The sequence below is a fragment of the Bolinopsis microptera genome, chromosome 3 (genome assembly GCF_026151205.1).
Source record: "Bolinopsis microptera isolate Bmic1 chromosome 3, MBARI_Bmic_1.0, whole genome shotgun sequence".
NCBI lineage: Eukaryota > Metazoa > Ctenophora > Tentaculata > Lobata > Bolinopsidae > Bolinopsis > Bolinopsis microptera.
The window spans coordinates 18349386-18369299 of NC_087074.1; the positions used below are offsets into that span (position 1 = coordinate 18349386).

Below are 19914 nucleotides of genomic sequence, written 5' to 3' on the forward strand. Positions count from 1 at the left end.
TCCATCACGATACAAAATTAGGATTGTGGAATTTATTTTATAACCTACAAGCAGTGGAGGGATCGGTGTGGTGCATTAATAGAGTGACAGCCTACTGATTTAGAGTTGTTTTTATGTGAGCATTATGGGTATATTTTAAATTGGTTCTTTTAATCATTTGTTTATTAAATATCAGTTTAAAAATATATAAATCTGGAATCTGTTCACACTGTGAACCATTCCTATAAAAAACCACAAAAACCCTCCTAAATTAAATATTAAAAACGTCTCAATAATGAAGATAGTCAGTCATACAATTTAGAAATTTACCAAATTCTTAATATATACCTATTAAAAGAAAAATACCTAGACCTTAATTAATTTCTACCTGTAATACACTAAATATTAGGTAAATACATAGGTTGTGGAGTCAGCACACGTTTACCAAAATCAAAAATTTTTCAATAGGAGGAACCTGTGGCCCGAGAACACTGGATTAAATTTGTTTGTTGAAGAGGGTTGTTTTCAAATGACAGCAGTAGATAAGTGTTTTTTTCTTTTTTTTTTGTCGATTCTGACAATTTACTGCCTGCTCAGCACATTTAGGAGTTATAAGGCTATTTACTTAACCAGGATGCGAAGATCTCGATGGAGGTCAACTGATCCTTTGTCTGTGGCTTAACGAAGGGCCGGGGGGGGGGGGGGCGTCTTTGGGGGGGGGGGGGGGGGCACCAAATAATCGTTTGAATGTAGGACAATTTTTTAGAGATTTTACCGGCGTATCCTCTAAAATCATCTAATTTGTTAAATTTTAGGAAGGGGCGCTTTTCAGCAGGGGGGGCCAACAGGCAACATTACGCCACTGTCCTTTGTCCAACTTCTGTTGATTGGAATTTTACTAAAATCTCTCTTTTGGTAGTGGCAAAACGTACCCATGTGCCTTTGTGCTAAATCTCTTGTCACCCCAGCACTAAAATTGTGTTCTCTCAAATCATTCTAAACTACCTTTGCAGCTTTTTATCTCTCCCGGGAGAATTTCGTACCACTAAAATATTTTTGCGCCAACTAAACGTTCAAGTGGATTGTGCAGTGGCGTAACGTTGCCTGTTGGCACCCCCTGTCGAAAAGCGCCCCCTGTAGGCCCCCTTCCCTTTTGGCGCCCTCCCTATAATTGAACAAATTAGGTGATTTTAGAGGATACGCCCGGTAAAATCTCTAAAAAAGTGTGTTTAAAGTTTTTCAAAATTTCCCACATTCAACCGACAATTTGGCGCCCCCCCCCCCCCCCCCTCAGATGGCAACCCCCCCTCCTTTGTTACGCCACTGGGATTGTGGACAGTATATAATACCAAATACACAAATCAGGGCTGCGGTCGTTAACAGTTGCACCACTGTCAAACTTTTTTCACATAGCGATCCCAGGCTTCAGTGTTAATAAACACAATGAAGGTAATATGGCAAAGTTTATACATGATATTTGTATTATTGTATTATATATCGTATATCGTATTATCGACTCTTGTAGCGGTATTCACTACTGGGCCGTGCCGTGCATCAAATAATGTTTATCGCAATCTTTAGCAGTGAGATCGGTACGTGCGATGCACCACTTGAGGGCCATGCCGAGAGAAGATTTTAGCCAAGGAAGATACTATAGTATTAGTACTAGTAGACAACTGGAGGTCGTTTGTGGAAATGACACGAGCCAGAGCAGAGTCACACGGGAAGGTGGCTCAGTATTGGGACATGGTTCACAATATCCTGAGCTTAACCCTGATCTTCCTCTCTGCTTTTACCACAATCTCCACTCTCCTGCCAATAAGCATTAAGCAATAAGCAACTATGTTAGTGCTTCTTTGGGAAGCCTTGCTACTCTTGTGTCTGCAGTGAATGGCTCTTTGAAGCCTAGTGCAAGAAGACAGGCGCAGATGGAGGCCAGTAGGCCGGGGGTTCAAAGCCCTGATGTTGAAGATGGTGAGAGTTGCGACAGAGAGATTACGAGGAACTGTGGAAGGAATACAACAAAGAATTGATAGCTGAACCCGGCCCTTCCTTCCCTCTACGTTAAAGGTCAAAGATGATACAGATTACAGAGTTTTCCATGTCGCCTGAATTTCTGATCGTGGTTGCTAAAAAGGAGGCACAAGTTTGAAAATAGAGCTGAGATATGACATCTGTCTTAGAGTTAGGGAGAACTAAAAGCTTTAATATGAATATTGAATAGATCAGCTGATAATTCATCGTTGGATAATGATTCACGGTCAGGAGAATCAACTTTACCTGAACATATAGACCGAAATTACAGAATAGAGATTCGGCGCGGCGGAATGACAGGGCTGAGCGCCGCCCAGTAAGAATCAACCAAGGTGGAGTTATCACCATTGTTGGAGACTTCGCCGCTTCGATGCTCGACGCGCAAACTATCATTCTTGCAAAATTCGCAATGCATTGATTGACGATGTTAACCCATCGAGATTGTTGCAGGTTGCTCTGCGAAGCAGAGCACCGATCGACGATGCAAAGCAATAATGCTAGTTTGCTCGTTAACGGGTGATACTCGTAAAATATTTGGTTAACTCGGCGCGCGTCCTGGTAGGTTGTAAACCTACAAGTTTGGTCGGTGCGTTGAAGCGGCGAAGTCCTCCAAGCAGAGCATGCAACGATCATCTCGATGGGTTGACATCGTCAAGGCAACTACACGGTGTCGCATGCGTAGCTTTTGCATTTCGGCTGAGTAGTGAGTACGGGCGCTTCTTGATTGACGATGTCAATCCTTCGCATCTCGCCGATCTGCTTAAGTGGTTGCGAGAAGCATTATTTGATGCGCGCGCGACCCAGTAGTGCATCGCGCTACAAGGGCGCTTCGCTTGCGAGAAGGGGTATACGGTGACATTGCGTCTATCGTGTGTCAAGCCGATCTGCGAAGGAGTTACATCGTCCGCGACTCTGCGTCGCGTCAATCAAGAATTGAACTAGGTTCGCCAAATTTTTCCAAAAAACCCTACCGGCTAAATTTTATATTCGCAAGTAAAATAAATAAAGACTTCCGGGTTTTTTTTCAAAATGTTCGTCTCGTAAATTTAAAGTTACCCAGTAACAGTTACTGGCTGGTGGTGGTACTAGAGGTGGTTTAATTCAAACAGACGGTTAGACCTCGCGCGCGACATTAAGCATGATTTGCACGCGTGGCGTATTCCAATCTTCAAGCAGCCAGCACGTGAGTCGTGACACAATTCATCCAATCAGAGTACAGGAATCTGCAAAGTTAAAGTTGCAAACTTTTGATCGGCCCAAAATGACACTTTTCTGGAGATTTGTATATAACTTCAAATTTACGTTGTTTTAAATGTTCCCCCTGGGGGGAATCGTTACTTTTACAAGACGAACATGCTGCAAAAAACCGGAAATCTCTAACTCTTTTACTTTCAAAGTTAGGCCCCATCCAGTAAGGGTTTCTGGGTAGCCCACGCTCGTCCGGATCGAGCGTTGCTCTAACCAGATTGTAGGTTTACAACCTACCAGGACGCGCGCCGAGTTGGACTCGTCGACGGTATATATGGAACAGATATTATACGAGTATCACCCGTTAAACTAGGTAAGGGAAAGACACTACTAAAGAGACTAGTAAAAACTCCTCTCCTAACATTTCTCTACTTTATATTTAAAACTCCGGGTGCTTTTGTACTTACTTTTTAGCCAGCCTTTTACGCGCACTTTCAGCCTTCACCAGCTTTCCCTGTAACTAGAGTTGTGAGTTTACATCAAAATATCAACATTTTTTCTATGAATCCAAATTCACTAGAAATATTTACATTGAGATCGGTAAATCCTGGTGCTATCAGGTAGCTGAGGGTGAGAAGAAGATAAGATAATTAGTAGAGGTCATTAAAACTATTAACTTAGCGGTGGTTAGTGGAATGTTTGTTGTACAGCAACAGTTATCATCATTTTCAGTGACCTACGTAATTTAGCCCTTATATATAGGTTCTATTGTATCCGCTACTAAACTGGAACACTAACAGTCAACTATTCTATTAGTTGATTATTGTTTTGTTAAGGCTTGTTTTAAATTATTGGGTCCAAGTAATTGCGGACATAGTTCACTATGTGTTTACCGTGTTTGGGTGCCCATCATATTTCACAGATGGGCGCGATATTTTGAACGATTCTATTTTATATTCATTTATTGCTGTAAGTGTACTCTGTAAAATTTGAAAAGTATTTAATTAAACTTAGAGTCTCGTCGTTGAAGTATCTTAAGTTTAACCCTGCGTTAACTTTAAGTGACCATCGACAGATTGCCGAATTGCCATAATATCAATATCATCTTATCAATCAGATTTAAACTACGTGGAGGATAACTAACTATGAAATTCTTCAACCGCAATTTTAAGTTCAAGTTTTGCCCACAAATTTTTTCTTCATTAACAGAGCATTATACCCAATAGAGTCGACACCATGGGGATAGCAGACAACTGGAGTTCGTTTGTGGAAATAACGCGAGCCAAAGCAGAGTCACACGGGAAGGTAGCTCAGTATTGGGACAGGGTTCACAATATCCTGAGCTTAACCCTGATCTTCCTCTCTGCTTTTACCACAATCTCCACTCTCCTGCCAATAAGCAACTATGTTAGTGCTTGTTTGGGAAGCCTTGCTGTTCTTGTGTCTGCAGTGACTGGCTCTTTGAACCCTAGTTCAAGAAGACAGTTGCAGATGGAGGCCAGTAGGGGGTTCAAAGCCCTGATGTTGAAGATGGTGAGAGTTGAGTTAGAGAGAGATTACGAGGAACTTTGGAAGGAATACAACAAAGAATTACTAGCTGAACCCTTGCTTCCCTCTACGGTCAAGGTCAAAGATGATACAGAGTTTTCCATGTCGCCTGAATTTCTGATGGTGGTTGCTAAAAAAGAGGCAGAAGTTAGAGATATGACATCTGACTTAGAGTTAGGGAGCAGCTTTAATGTGAATAGATAAGCTGATAATTCATCGTTGGATACTGATAGTAATTCACGGTCAGGAGTGAGGAGAATCAACTAAGGTGGAGTTATCACCATTGTTGGAGTAACTGTAAGTGACTGTCAGAACGTCTCGATTGTACGTCTCTTTTCAGAACTCGTTATAACCCAAACCTCATTATATTACGGATCGTTCACATATTACATAAGTCAACGAAGGAAAATCCGGTTTACGTAATATGGTTGACGAACCCTTATTTATAAGTACCATAAAATCCTTTTATTTTTGAATACTATGAAAGCTAGGGAATTTTATGATATTTCTTCACTTGTTAAACGTTGGAGGATGCAGCTATTAGGTTACTATTAGGTTACTATTAGGTTACTATCTTATCGCTGTTTTTCTTAAGCACATCCATAAACGTTTCAAAGTATTAAATCTTCCGAAAAATTCGCTGTATAATTATACAGAGATTGTAATGGCAATGTCTTTTGGTAATCTTTTCGTTTATTATTGAGTCGGATCTCCTTTTGAAAATGCAAGATGCAAGAAGTAAAAAAACTTTTTCAACAATTTCTGAAAGTGAACCACACATTTATAAAATACACACAATTCAATTTGATCATCACATTTTTGTTGTCGATTAAAAACGTGATTAAATGCGACTGAATGGACAGTAAATTGATACTAACTTAAATTCATTTTTATTGTGTCTTTTTGTCTGAATACAGTTACAAATCAGATTAAATCAGCCTCACAGTTCATATATTCACTCGACACTCTTTTACTCATTTCAGAGCTCTGATCAGGTCGACCATTGGTAGAGACAGTGTTCTTTAAAGAACTTCCCTCCGGTGTTCTTTAAAGAACTTCCTTCCAGTGTTCTTTAAAGAACTTCCCTCCAGTGTTTTTCCAAGAACTCTCTCCAGTGTTCTTCAAAGAACTTCCCTCCAGCGTTCTTTAAAGAACTTCTCACCAGTGTTCTTCCAAGAACTCTCCCCAGTGTTCTTCCAAGAACTCTCCCCAGTGTTCTTTAAAGAACTACTCACCAGTGGTCTTCCAAGAACTCTCTCCAGTGATCTTCAAAGAACTTCCCTCCAGCGTTCTTTAAAGAACTTCTCACCAGTGTTCTTCCAAGAACTCTCCCCAGTGTTCTTCCAAGAACTTCTCACCAGTGGTCTTCCAAGAACTTCTCTCCAGTTTTCTTTAAATCCATGCTTTTTGTCGGACGGTCCTGGGTGAAACACGGTCTTATACTCACAAGATAGCTGTAATATCAAAGAAGCAACTGTTAACAAAGGCTTATAAACAAAGCTGTCTTCTTCGTCATCAAGCCACTGACGATTGAATGAGTCTAATAATAGACTTACTAATAGGGTACTAATGTTAAGTGTGTATATTATCTGACCGCCAATTTAACTGCTAGGTACACTACTAAAGTGCTATATTGTACACACTAGGTAAAGACACTACTAAAGACACTAGTAAAAACTCCTCTCCTAACATTTCTCTAGTTTATATTGAAAACTCCGAGTGCTTTTGTTATTTGTACTTACTTTTTAGCCAGCCTTTTACGCGCACTTCCAGCCTTCACCAGCTTTCCCTGTAACTAGAGTTGTGAGTTTACATCAAAATATCAACATTTTTCTATGAATTCTTGAATAAAGGTCAAAATTCACTAGAAATATTTACATTGAGATCGGTAAATCCTGGTGCTATCAGGTAGCTGAGAGTGAGAAGAAGATAGGATAATTAGTAGAGGTCATTAGAACTATTAACTTAGCGGTGGTTAGTGGAATGTTTGTTTTACAGCAACAATTATCATTATCTTAGTTAGTGCCCTACGTAATGTAGCCCCTCTATTGTACTCGCTGCTAAACTGGAGCACTAACCGTCAACCGTCTACTTGTTTGCTATTGTTTTGTTAAGGCTTGTTTTAAACTTAGATTCTTGTCATTGAAGTACAGTTTAATAAATTAATGATATCGGCCCTGCAGAGAGTATATTATATACTGATATATCAACTAGTCAGTCAAATTTAAACTACCCGGAAAGTGGTTATCAACTTTCTAATTAGAAAGCTAGTTAGAAAGCTAGTTAGAAAGCTAGTTAGAAAGCTAGTTAGAAAGCTAGTTAGAAAGCATTCACAGATAAAGGAGGGAACTACATAATTCTAAAAAGAGGTGACGTAATGTGTGGTGACGTAATGTCTAATTAATTACAGTTAGATAATAAAAGTATACCTCTTTATGTTGGAGTTCTCGTCGCGCGGATCTCGTGTTAGTAATAAGAGTCATCTGATCTGATATGCTGGTGTTAAAGAAGATCGCGTGTACTCGTTCCTTTGTCTGTTGCAGCGTCTCTTTTAAACTGAGATCGGTGTTTTGAGTTTCTCTAATTTGTGGTAAAATAAATTATCACGGTCGGGTTTAGACCATCGGAGCTGTGAATTTAGCAAACGGTGTGAGAGAAAATGGAAGGAAATAATTTCGCCCTGGTTATACACCCTGTATCACGCGTAATCAGTTTTGATACCGCGAAAGTTTACGTTAACCAAGACGTAAGCTAGTATCTTACCACACTTCAGTTACCTGACAGAGACTTGTGATACATAGACATGGGAGTTTTCAGATTTGTAAGTGATTGTCTCGCCGCCTAACGCGTGCAGCTCGTTATAGTTATACAGTTAGTACCTTAAACTTTTAAATTAAATCATAATTTAGCCTAATTTGATTAAACTATTTGTTTTTTCAAAGCTTTGCCGCCTGTTATTTACAGAGGAAACTACCTGAATATCAAATGGAATCTTTCTCCTAGTCAGCTGCCCTCAACTTCATGCTTTTTTAAAAATATACATATAACAACGATTTCAAAATTGTAGGATGGATTCTTAGTCCTTAGCTCGAATATTTGTATCGCTATTCGCTGCCGAATACCGCCGATAACATTGATCACACCGCCGCCGATTTTTCCGAAACCCTGCAGCGTGTAGTTCTGGGTCTCACGACCACAGTAGTGTCTCTACTAGCTTACTAGGGTTACAGAGTCACCAAATACCGAATCGGCCGAATATATTCGGTCGACCGAATCGTTTACTATTCGATAGAATCGAACACCAAATGCTGAACTTAGATTCCGAATATTTACGGAACTATTGGGCAGTCCTAGTCTCCACAGCTCACTCATCAGTACGACAGCTGTACCGTGAAGCCAGTGAAATGAGATTAGACCCTGTAACCACCTGCTAACACCTGTCAATGTAGGGTCTATACTTAATTACTGTATTAATGTGGTTCCTCTTTGTTTAGCAGTGCATGACGGACCCAGATGTCATGTTTACTCGGAACTTTATTTCGTGTTTAAGCACCATCTCGGTGTCACAGTATTGAGTATGATTCTTTTGAAGCATCTGTTTAACTTTAACGCGTCACCTAATTTACATTGTTTAAGAGTTTAGCTAGTTTTCATATTCAAGCTTTCAATTTTAGAAAATTAAGATTTTTTAAAACTTTGTAAGCTTTTTAGTTTTTATTGTGTTCAAATAAAGAGCCCTATGCTATTCCTTGCTTCAATCTCGCATGACGTAATCTGTGGAAAATTGGTGTATCTATTTACACCGTTTAAGCTTAACTTGAAATCTGAATCTCACGATTGAGCCATTTCAAAGGTCCCCTTTGATAAGGGGGCCTATCTTGTCACTACTATTAAGTCCCTGACTTGTCTCCGAGTTCTCCCTTGCCTAATAGGTCTGATCCTGTAACTGTATCTGACCACCCTCAGTCCTCACCATGCTGTAAACTGCACTACTGTTAACTCTACTTTGTGACACGTGACACTTAGTACGTTAATCTGTGAACTTCATATTTCTGTGTAATTGGAGGCTGCTATTAGTAATGATAATAATATAATATCACTACTACTAATACTACAACTACTTCTATACTCGGACAATACGTACAGCTGGTGCGGAGTTATAGCAGGTTAATAGCCGGTTATAGCAGGTTAATAGCAGGTTATAGCAGGTTAATAGCAGGTTAATAGCCGGTTATAACAGGTTAATAGCCGGTTATAGCAGGTTAATAGCCGGTTATAGCAGGTTAATAGCAGGTTATAGCAGGTTAATAGCAGGTTAATAGCAGGTTATAACAGGTTAATAGCCGGCCGGCATCGTGCCTATTTGCTGTACCAGACACTGGTACAGAAGAGAGACAAAGAGAGCAGCGGTTATCTACTTATAGTACTGTGTTCTGAAGTCTGTACTATTATCTACTTCTAGTACTGTGTTCTGAAGTCTGGATAGTAGTACTATTACGGTAGACGGAATGTAGTTGCTATAACAACAGCTATTAGGTGAAGTACCAGAGCCTGAAGTCAATGACACGATCAGAAGCTAGAGGGGCTAGTTACTAGTACTTCAGAATTATCGACTAGCGAGGAATGTGTGCCAGTCTAGCACCAGGGGCAGGGAGCTAGACTGCACATTTAGCACATTTAGCACATTTAGCACATTTAGCACATTTAGCACATTTAGCACATTTAGCACATTTAGCAGTTCCCACTCCTTAACAGTGGTCCTGAGTCTAAGTCCAAGTGTCAGTAGTATTAGTCTACCAAATAAGTACTGCTACCCTCAGGTAGTAGTGCTATGTTCGTTTCGTTTGTTTGCCAACATTTTATTACGCTGATGAGTATTGAGTATAAACGCAGTTGTTCATTAGTTTTCTTTCGTTGCTTCTTAGTTTTCTATTGATTTTGACATGTTACTGTCATGATAGGAACACGTCGTGCTGTTATCTTAACATGAGCTAATACTGATCGAATACTATCTCTATCATATACGCGTTAGATCGTGCTGGGGGGATACAACGGTCATTAATGTGCATTAATGGGCATAAATGGGCATTAATGTGCATTAATGTATATGTATATTTCAGCAAAATTCTATAATACTGCCATTAATGCCCATACTTTTTTTCCCATTTTTTATTAAATATGGGCATTAATGTGCATTAATGGGCATTAATGTGCAAAATTTTAAAATACTGCCATTAATGCCCATACTTTTTTCCCATTTTTCTATTAAATATGGGCATTAATGTGCATTAATGGGCATTAATGGGCATTAATGTGATTAATGTATATGTATATTCAGCAAAATTAATGTGGAGATCTCAAGTACGGGCCCTCATCCTCCTTACAATCTCATTCCTCGTCGTCAGTCAGGGAATAGGTATGAAATTGATATTAAAATACTTACTTTGTGTTTCTAACGACAAACTCTATTATTTATAATACCTTCGGTTCGATCTTGCACGGTTAAAATTACGCGCTCTCTACAAATACTAAAATTCTTTCGTTGAACTTATTCTAGAACATAGGGCCTAAGCTGGTTGTTTTCATGGTGAGTCAAGGCTAAACTCCATATTTCAGGATGGACGGACACAGATACTGGCGAAGAGAAAATAGCACATGATTTCAGGTCGGCACCTCTCCAACTCATGACAGATGCGGAGTTTGGAAGTGGTGCTCGAGTCCACATAGGACTACGGTTAGAGGTGGACAGTAACGATAACACGGGTACAGGTGGAGTTAAAATAGAGCTCAGTAACCCTCCGCAGTACTTTATCACCTTCTGTTCTGACAACTGGACCGAGTTTGAGGGTACCCAGTGCTCTCAGCTCATTAAAACATGGACTATAACCAAGACTAGCTCCTCTGTTAGTATCAGTTGTAACCTGCACATTATAGCTGAGTATCCCTTCGCTGAGTCCAGCAGGGATAGCTGTGTGTCTCATTGGGGTTTGAGGTCGGGAGGGTTCTCTTTTAAAAAGATTACAAATGACGGGGGAGACTCTGCTTCTAAGAAATACAGAGCTAAACCAGCTACAAAATCAGGTAGAACAATAATGGACTTTAACGTGGCGACTTTCCACATTCTACATAATATATAACAATTACAATGCGATACAATTCAAATAGTAAACAGAAACTTTAGACTAGGCCATGTCATGAAAAAAAGTAGCGGAAACTTAATGATATTGGGGTATTGTCCTCATTTAGCCAGTTAATTTTGCGAGACCATCTTCCCCAGTATCTGACTGTATTACTCCTAGATTGTACGAGGATCCCAATCTCTGGAGTGAGCACAGAGCCAGCAGACCGGCCAGTTGATCCCGGAACTATTGTTACTGTGAAGTGTAACAAGGGGTTTAACACTGGTGACAGTGTTATAACGTGTAACAGCTTCCTTTACGAGCAATTCAGTTACAAAAACAAACCAGCTTGTGTTGAAATAAGCTCCTTCGGTAAGCGTCAGAAAGTAACAAATAATTTATTGTATAAATTGATTGAATATAAATAGTTGATGCCAAAATATTAGGGAATATTTTGGTATCATTTATATCTCCTAACTTCCTAATATTTATCTCGAAGATACGTTTTGACATTTCTATTTCTAATCTTCATTGTTCGGGCATTCGACAATCTGAATTTATAGATGGCGAAGGCTTCAACATGGTCAGTAAGTTGTACAAGTTATGAAAATTTGCCCCAAAGTTATAACATATTGATTCCCCAAGCTCAACTCCGAAATCATAGTTAAAACTTTAGAACTAGATAAAAATTCAGTACCTGTCGTAAAAAGCACGGTCCTGAGCGGACATCTCCGAACTAAGTCCGTATCCAGATAATATCTCCTGAGTATCTCGGACCGTCTTGATGTGTTGTTGAACTTTGTAGCTGTTTAGTAGGGCTCGGGTAAGGTAACCTCTGATGTGGGCTGCTATTTTGCTGGCTCGCTCTTCTATAACCTGGACGCAAAGTTGGTTAGTTACTTGAGTTAGGCTGGTTTTATAGACATAACTCAATGATAAAATAGCAACCTGACTGATGATGAGAATACAATTGAGCTGAAGGAAATGTTTGTATACGCAACATCTCAACTTGCTATATCTCTTGTACTTTTGCAGATAAGAAACCCTTTAAAAACTCAACTTACCAGGCTACAATCAGTGTTGTAAGACTCGTTCCGGATCCGCCTCGGAGTAACAACAACCTCTCCACTCCCAACCAATGGGCTCTCAGCAGGAGGAGGCTTGACAGAGAGAGGGGTCGAGGTGAGGAGGGCTGAACTAGATCGGGCCCTTCCTGGTAGTCCTGGAATTCGGGACAGTTAAATATTCGAATGTGTAGTTTATAATTATTATTTCTATTATATTTGTTAGCTCATTCTTTAAAAATTCAAAATGTGAAGATAAAATTTTCCGCTCACCAGGTGATTTCCTGTCGGTGCGAGGAGATGAGACCTTCTTGACAACCCGAGACAAGTCCGTAGAGCTGTGAGGAGAAGCGATGGTGTTCCTGCGTGCAAGCCCTGGTCTTGGGGAACGTGGACTATCCACTTCTACGTAGAATGAGATACCTCTGCGCGGGGTTGATGGACTACTGGGGGTAGGACTCGAGGGGGTGGTTGCAGTAGAGGGCTGGTCTGGGAGCTTCCGTGTTCCAACTTTCTGTGGAGATATCTGATATTCTGGTGTTACTGATCTTATTTCTCGCTCAGATCCGATATAATATGATCGGTATGAACACTGCGATTCTTTCTGTTATATTATTTATATTATATATATTAACATGTTACTATCTTTATTCTTTATGTAACTTGTTTTTAGAGTGCAATGAAGTGATAGAAATCGTGTAAATGTAGTAAGTTTATTATTCAAGTTAAATTATTCAGAACATAACATACCCCGGTCAGATTGAGACTAAAAGGGCGCCCAGTTTCAGAAGAAGGAGAAGGTGGAGAGTTATTGAGATCAAGTCTCCGCTTAGCAGTGCTGTTTGGAGAAGGGCGCTGTGTGCCTCTTAGCACCGCACTCGGAGTGCTGTGTAATCCAGAACTCGACTGCATTGTAATGTCCAGTTCTATGACTGCCTCCAACGCCTCTAAATGACGTAGTACCTGATTTGTTTAGTCTTCAGTTTATTTTATATAAAGGATTCAAATTCAAAATAGTTGATGCTCATTCAAAATCGGCATTATTTGTACGTATTTTCTAAACATTTAATTTAAAATTGTCTACGTTTAATCAGATCTCCTCACCTGAGAAGATGGAGGACTTTTTTCTGACGTTCTCCTGAAATTTACAGATGATTAATTTGATAACAAAAAATTATGATATTTCAGGTCACTCCAACCAACAAAAAACATTCAAAAGCAGAAAGCCTTAAATTCATTCAAAAATCTTCGAGTCATCTCTTAGATTTAGAAAAAAAATGTAGAAATGTAGAAATAAGTATACGAAATGAAAATTATTATGAATACAATATTATGAGACGCGAAACCACCTAAAATTGACTCACAGCATGGATGATGGAAGAATGGGCTCGATGACCACTGCCTCCCCTGTCTCAGTAACCACTGCCTCCCCCGTCTCAGCAACCACTGCCTCCCCCGCCTCAGCAACCCCCTCAGTACTACCAGCTCCTTCCTGCAAGTTTGACAAATCCAACACCATGCTCTGTGAGTTTGACAGTTCCAGTTCACCACGACTCAGCTCAGGTTCTAACACAAGACTGTTAGAGTTATACAGCTCTAATTCCTCCCGCGACGAGCTGTGATCAGATACACCACTCTCTTTGGTTGCTACGTCGGGTTGAGAGTTGATGTCATCTTGAGCCGAGTCAACTGAAGAGAAGCTCAGATTTTTTGGCACTATGATATTCACAGACTCTTTATCGATACCGGTTGAAGCATCGGTGCCAGCCGTATCATCTGCAGCTGTAGCAGCACTATTTTGTTGACTGATGACGTTTTGAGAGGAAACAGCCGAGAGTGGTTTGTAAGTTTTACTTACCATTGGTGAGCTACTGTACTGACAGAATGGCACCTTACCTGCGGGAAAAGGCGTAACATTTAAAGTTGCGATGATCTTACTATCTACTGATCTCGTTGTTTTGATTATCAATATTAGATCAGCATGGTTTCACAAATTCTACAAAACTGTTAAAAGTTTGTACGTGCATCACGAGACTAACGGAGTAACACAAAAGTTAGCTTTGCGCGTTACGAAAATTATTAGTGTAGACCTTTGGAAGCGAATGTATGCAAGTATCTGTTTTTAAATTTCACTGTGGGGTTTGTTTTTCTTTTAAAATGTTCCGTATATGTTCTAGAATTATAGTCTGCAGACCAAAGTCCCAACTATACTATACTAACTACTTTCTGGGCCAAAGAACCGCTTATTTTCGGAACTATTTATATTTAGTGTCTCAACTAGCCAGCGGTTCGAGCACAAATTTGTGACCCTAAAATGGGCTCTCAATGGGCCACTTTTTGGAGCTATGTAACAAATTTCTGTCAACAATACGACCCTTACTAAACAGTACGCTGTACTCGGTTATGTGTCGTCTAGGGAGGGTCTACCCAGTTATGTAATTAGCAACTATGTAATTAGCAACTATCTAATTAGATAAACTAAATAATTAACTCACCAGTAACTCCGGTAACTCCAGTAACGCCAGTAACTCCAGTAACCCCAGTAACTCCAGTAACTCCAGTAACCCCATTAACTCCAGTAACTCCAGTAACCCCAGTAACCCCAGTAACTCCAGTAACTCCAGTAACACCAGTAACTCCATTAACTCCAGTAACCCCATTAACTCCAGTAACCCCATTAACTCCAGTAACTCCAGTAACTCCAGTAACTCCAGTAACTCCAGTAACTCCAGTAACCCCATTAACTCCAGTAACCCCATTAACCCCAGTAACCCCAGTAACTCCATTAACTCCAGTAACTCCAGGCTGTTGCATCTCCTCCAGATCTACCCTCAATAATATGGCATCTTGAGAACCTTCCTGCTGGTCCTCTCTGGCTGTCACATACTCGTCAGGGCTTTTACACAAACTCTCTTGAGACTCCTTTCTGTCTCGGTGCTTTTTCTTGATAGCTCTTAGATTCAGCTGAGGTACTGCCTCCTGAAGGGAGTTAGGATAAGTCACCCCACCTCAACTCACCTCACCCCACTTCACCCCACCTCAACTCACCCCACCCCACTTCACCCCACCTCAACTCACCTCACCCCACTTCACCCCACCTCAACTCACCTCACCCCACTTCACCCCACCTCAACTCACCCCACTTCACCCCACCTCAACTCACCTCACCACTTCACCCCACCTCACCCCACTTCACCCCACCTCAACTCACCTCACCCCACTTCACCCCACCTCAACTCACCTCACCCCACTTCACCCCACCTCAACTCACCTCACCCCACTTCACCCCACCTCAACTCACCTCACCCCACTTCACCCCACCTCAACTCACCTCACCCCACTTCACCCCACCTCAACTCACCTCACCCCACTTCACCCCACCTCAACTCACCTCACCCCACTTCACCCCACCTCAACTCACCTCACCCCACTTCACCCCACCTCAACTCACCTCACCCCACTTCACCCCACCTCAACTCACCTCACCCCACCTCACCCCACCTCAACTCACCTCACCCCACTTCACCCCACCTCAACTCACCTCACCCCACTTCACCCCACCTCAACTCACCTCACCCCACTTCACCCCATCTCAACTCACCTCACCCCACTTCACCCCACCTCAACTCACCTCACCCCACTTCACCCCACCTCAACTCACCTCACCCCACTTCACCCCACCTCAACTCACCTCACCCCACTTCACCCTGGCAGGGCCGGCCCCCACTTCCACTATACTATTCTAGCAAACTAACCCAAACCCTTGATATTATACTACTTACCGAAAACTAGTGTGACCATTTTATTGACAATTTTATTGACACACATTTTATATATTCCCATTCAAAGAGCGACAAGGGATAAATACTGTCAATTATTCCAGTTATACTATATATCAAAAAGGAATAAACTCCAACTATATTCAAGTTTACCATAGATCAATCACGATATTAACCCATTAGGGACGATAGGGTCGTTTACGACCCACCTTTTCTAGAGGCTATAGAGGACAAACCATAATACTAAACGCAACGAATCTTTCGCACATATGCTCAAAATTTATTGGGCTACATTATTGACTTTCCAGTCGAGACCCAATTAATTACTAACAACTAAATAATTAGGCTAATTAGTCGTCATAATTGGAAAATATTTCACTTTACTTCTTGCCTTGATTGGGACATTAAAACTTTATGTAGGCTTATTTTGTTGAGGACAAAATAGTTGCGGGCAACGATTTCCTTGAGACATATGAAAAGCCCGTGATAATCAGATGTTCACAAACAGAGCTAGACGCTGTTTACTAACTGCGGTCGCATACGACCCACTCGTCCGGGTCGCAAACGACCCATCACGGTTTTTCGGCTTTAACTTCTGAAACAAAGACGTTAGGATAAAATAAAAACTGTAGCATAAGTTAAAAACATATGGTCAATACTGTGTAACTCTAACCTTTTAAAAATAAAGAATTTGGGTCATTAACGACCCACTCGGCTCACTTGCTTATTACTACATATGTCCATGTAACTTCTTGAATTCAGCCTAAAGCATGACATCATAAGTTCAAAATCGCCTCTCAGCAAGTGATAATCATCATAAACTGCGAAAAATCGGTTAAATGGGTCATTAGCGACCCACTAGGACCACAAAATTGATTAATTAAATATAATGTTGTCAAAATTTTACAAATATTAGTATAAAAACATGTTATATCTTGGTCATTACTCCTGTACGTTGATTTAACTTTTCAAATCGATCAACTGGGTCAATAACGACCCACTCGGAAGTTGAACCACCTCATCAATTATTATCAGTATCATGCTGTTCCACCATCAAGAAAGACACTCGTAGGTCTTAATTCCACGCAAACCACGGGTGGCTGACTACTAGCCCTTCTGAGATCCAGGGCCAACTGAAGGGCCGTCATCACTCATCAAAGAGCTGCGAGAATAACACTACTGCATATGCCTGGAGTTGCGTCCTGACTATAATATTATGGTGCGTGGAATTCTGTACCGAAAGGACCGTGGCCGTGCCGCAAAAGAAAAGGAATCGGCCCTCGTTCATAACTTGCTAGGTAATAGCCATGCTGTTGTTGTTGCTTATTAGATTCTGTTACCTTTTTCGTCAATTTCGAATCTTGGTAAACGACCTGCTACAACCCACCGCTTGAGACCCAGGGTCCCACGGTGATCAGATCATGTCACTCAAGAAAAATCCCCTGAACGAAGTATACGAGATATCATGTAACCTTGGGTAAATACTGAAAGACGAGTGGTCAAATTGCATATTCTAATCCAACATGCCAATATGTTTTTTTCATTCCTAGAAAGTACGAGAATAACTAAACAACTGCTGCATTCAGATGGCTACATCTACAGCTCTGTGAAGAAGGACAAGGAAAAAGCCCCCCCCCCCCCCCCCCCCCCCCATTTGGCTGGCGGTGCTGCAACCTGCAATCTCTCAGACAATTACTACCTCGTTTTGGGTAACAAACCCCGCAACAACGAGGCAGCTTTCAAAACGAAAACAAGTATTACGTAATCGGCCGAGAGGGAGGGGAGTTTCCAAATGATTAAGCTTGTGTAATTTTGACATAATAGCTATGTGGTGGGGGGGGGGGGGGGGGCGTAAAAATTGTCCAATAAGTGATTACGTAATATATGAACGGCCCCTAAGAAGTAAAGAAAGGGAGCTGCGAAGAGAGTAGATGCAGCCATCTGAAATCTGAATCCAGCAGTTGTATAGTTCTTCTTGGACGTTCTAGGAATCGGGAAAAGATAGGCATGTTGTTTGCTGTCTCACGACATTACGGTCGTGTACTAACAGCTGATAAACTCACCTACCTATCAATCCAATTCTGCCCATTATTCGTCAGTCATTGGGTGACGTGATCTGCAGATTACCGTGAGACTCCAGATCTCAGAAGGGCTAGTAGTCAGCCACCCGTGGTTTGCGTGGAATTAAGACCTACGAGTGTCTTTCTTGATGGTAGAACAACATGATACTGATAATTAATGTCGTGGTTCAACTTCCGAGTGGGTCGTTATTGACCCAGTTGATCGATTTTAAAATTTAAATCAACGTACAGGAGTAATGACCAAGATATAACATGTTTTTATACTAATATTTGTAAAAGTTTGACAACATTATATTTAATTAATCAATTTTGTGGTCTTAGTGGGTCGCTAATGACCCATTTAACCGATTTTTCGCAGTTTATGATGATTATCACTTGCTGAGAGGCGATTTTGAACTTATGATGTCATGCTTTAGGCTGAATTCAAGAAGTTACATGGACATATGTAGTAATAAGCAAGTGAGCCGAGTGGGTCGTTAATGACCCAAATTCTTTATTTTTAAAAGGTTAGAGTTACACAGTATTGACCATATGTTTTTAACTTATGCTACAGTTTTTATTTTATCCTAACGTCTTTGTTTCAGAAGTTAAAGCCGAAAAACCGTGATGGGTCGTTTGCGACCCGGACGAGTGGGTCGTATGCGACCATAGCTGTATCTTTTAAAGTAAACGAGATACAGATTAGCTTTTTTGGATATCTCATTTTTGCTGTAAAGTGACCTAGTGTGTTAAACGGCATCAAAATCGGCAAACTTTAAAACTCGTCGTCCCTAATGGGTTAAAACATCTGGGACCTGGGTATAGTTTACATTTCTATCACATAGAAACGGAGAATTTCCAATAGATCTAATGACGAGCCATTTTCTGTAACCAAGAGGTCAAACCATTGCACTTGGAGTTCCATCTAAAAACATTACTTACATTTGAAGTTTTTTCCCATCTTGTTAACCTCACCAATGCCATATCTATGTCTTTTCTAATGTCCTTTCGTTCTTCATTGCTCAACTGAAAAATATTGTTTTAAAGATTTTTTTAAAAACTGCTTCTTAGCAACATTTTAGGACATATTCAGATTTCAGCTTTCCGCTGGGCAGTGATAAAGCTTGCAACTTACTCTGGGAAGGGGTAAAGCTTGCAACTTACTCTGGGAAGGGGTAAAGCTTGTCCATTGCAGTATAAGAATTTAGATAGACCTATGTTTGAGATCTCTGTAACTCGCTGATCAGATGCAAGACGATCAAGAACTGCTTCTGGCTTTTTAATCATTTGATTAACCTGTAAATGATGAATTTTAAAGTTGAAGACATTAAAAACGAAAAGATACCAACCACCAGGGATAAATTATAAATAAATTATACAAAAAATGATTGTAGTAGGGTGATTAAAAACAATTTGCTGGGTGATAAGATTAAAATGAGGTATTTACCAAGATGTCAACGTAGTTTGCCATAGTTGGATCTAACATTTCACTAGCTGAACAAAATCAAATTAGGATTAGGAGAAAAATTAGTTTTATCAAATTCAGCAGTTAAAAGATAGAATAATTTTGCATTTCATCTCAGCCAGATGTCACGCGATCTGTTTTAATGGCCCTGAACTTAAGAACTTGAGACCATCACTTCAATGACTCGATTAAGTTATTTATTACTCATAAAGGTAAATAAAATCGTGAGCTTAGAAATAAAGTTAGATGTTTATCATTAGATAATAATAATTTTTAATTCAGTAATTCAAAATTCCGTAGGGATACTCTCAAGAACCAGTACTAGAATTATCAACAGAATAATATTCAGATTTAACTTTAAATACGGTGTTGTTTAATAAATTCAAAATTAAAAACGTAAAATTGTTGAGGACATGCTATTAAACATACAACAGATAAACAATTTTGACAATTTCATTTTCGCACAGTTTTTTTAGATCGATATAACATCGAATTTAAGCAAAACTAACCGTTAAAAAAAGTTATGATTTATTTCGGTGGGGATGTGAAAAACATAATCAAAATCCTCATAATTAAAATCTCGAATTAATTTCGAATGTCGAAAAGAGGGGGGGGGGGGGGGGTCAACCTCATTTTACCTCATTTTACCTCATCCCATTTTGGCTGCCCGAATGAGGT

The 19914-nt window shown here is 40.3% G+C and overlaps 1 protein-coding gene across 4 annotated transcripts; it reads right to left on the reverse strand.

Moving 5' to 3' along the window:
• Window positions 1–5799: 5799 nt before the first annotated feature.
• On the reverse strand, window positions 5800–19268 carry LOC134812498 (mucin-19-like). Of its 4 annotated transcripts, XM_063819963.1 has the most exons (14): window positions 19219–19268; window positions 18936–19067; window positions 18714–18797; window positions 14428–14911; window positions 13297–13828; window positions 13037–13070; window positions 12683–12895; window positions 12206–12458; window positions 11933–12090; window positions 11566–11744; window positions 7179–7305; window positions 6492–6544; window positions 6126–6169; window positions 5800–6075 (listed from the first exon to the last, which is right to left on the reverse strand). In XM_063819963.1, exons 1-13 carry the CDS (start codon window positions 19255–19257, stop codon window positions 6142–6144), a joined length of 2316 nt encoding a protein of 771 aa, XP_063676033.1. In that variant the 5' UTR covers window positions 19258–19268; the 3' UTR covers window positions 5800–6075; window positions 6126–6141. The 4 variants fall into 4 exon arrangements, with proteins under 4 accessions (XP_063676033.1, XP_063676035.1, XP_063676034.1 ...); XM_063819965.1 differs by having other exon boundaries at window positions 5800–6169; window positions 12206–12446; XM_063819964.1 differs by having other exon boundaries at window positions 5800–6169; window positions 6492–6538.
• Window positions 19269–19914: the final 646 nt, after the last annotated feature.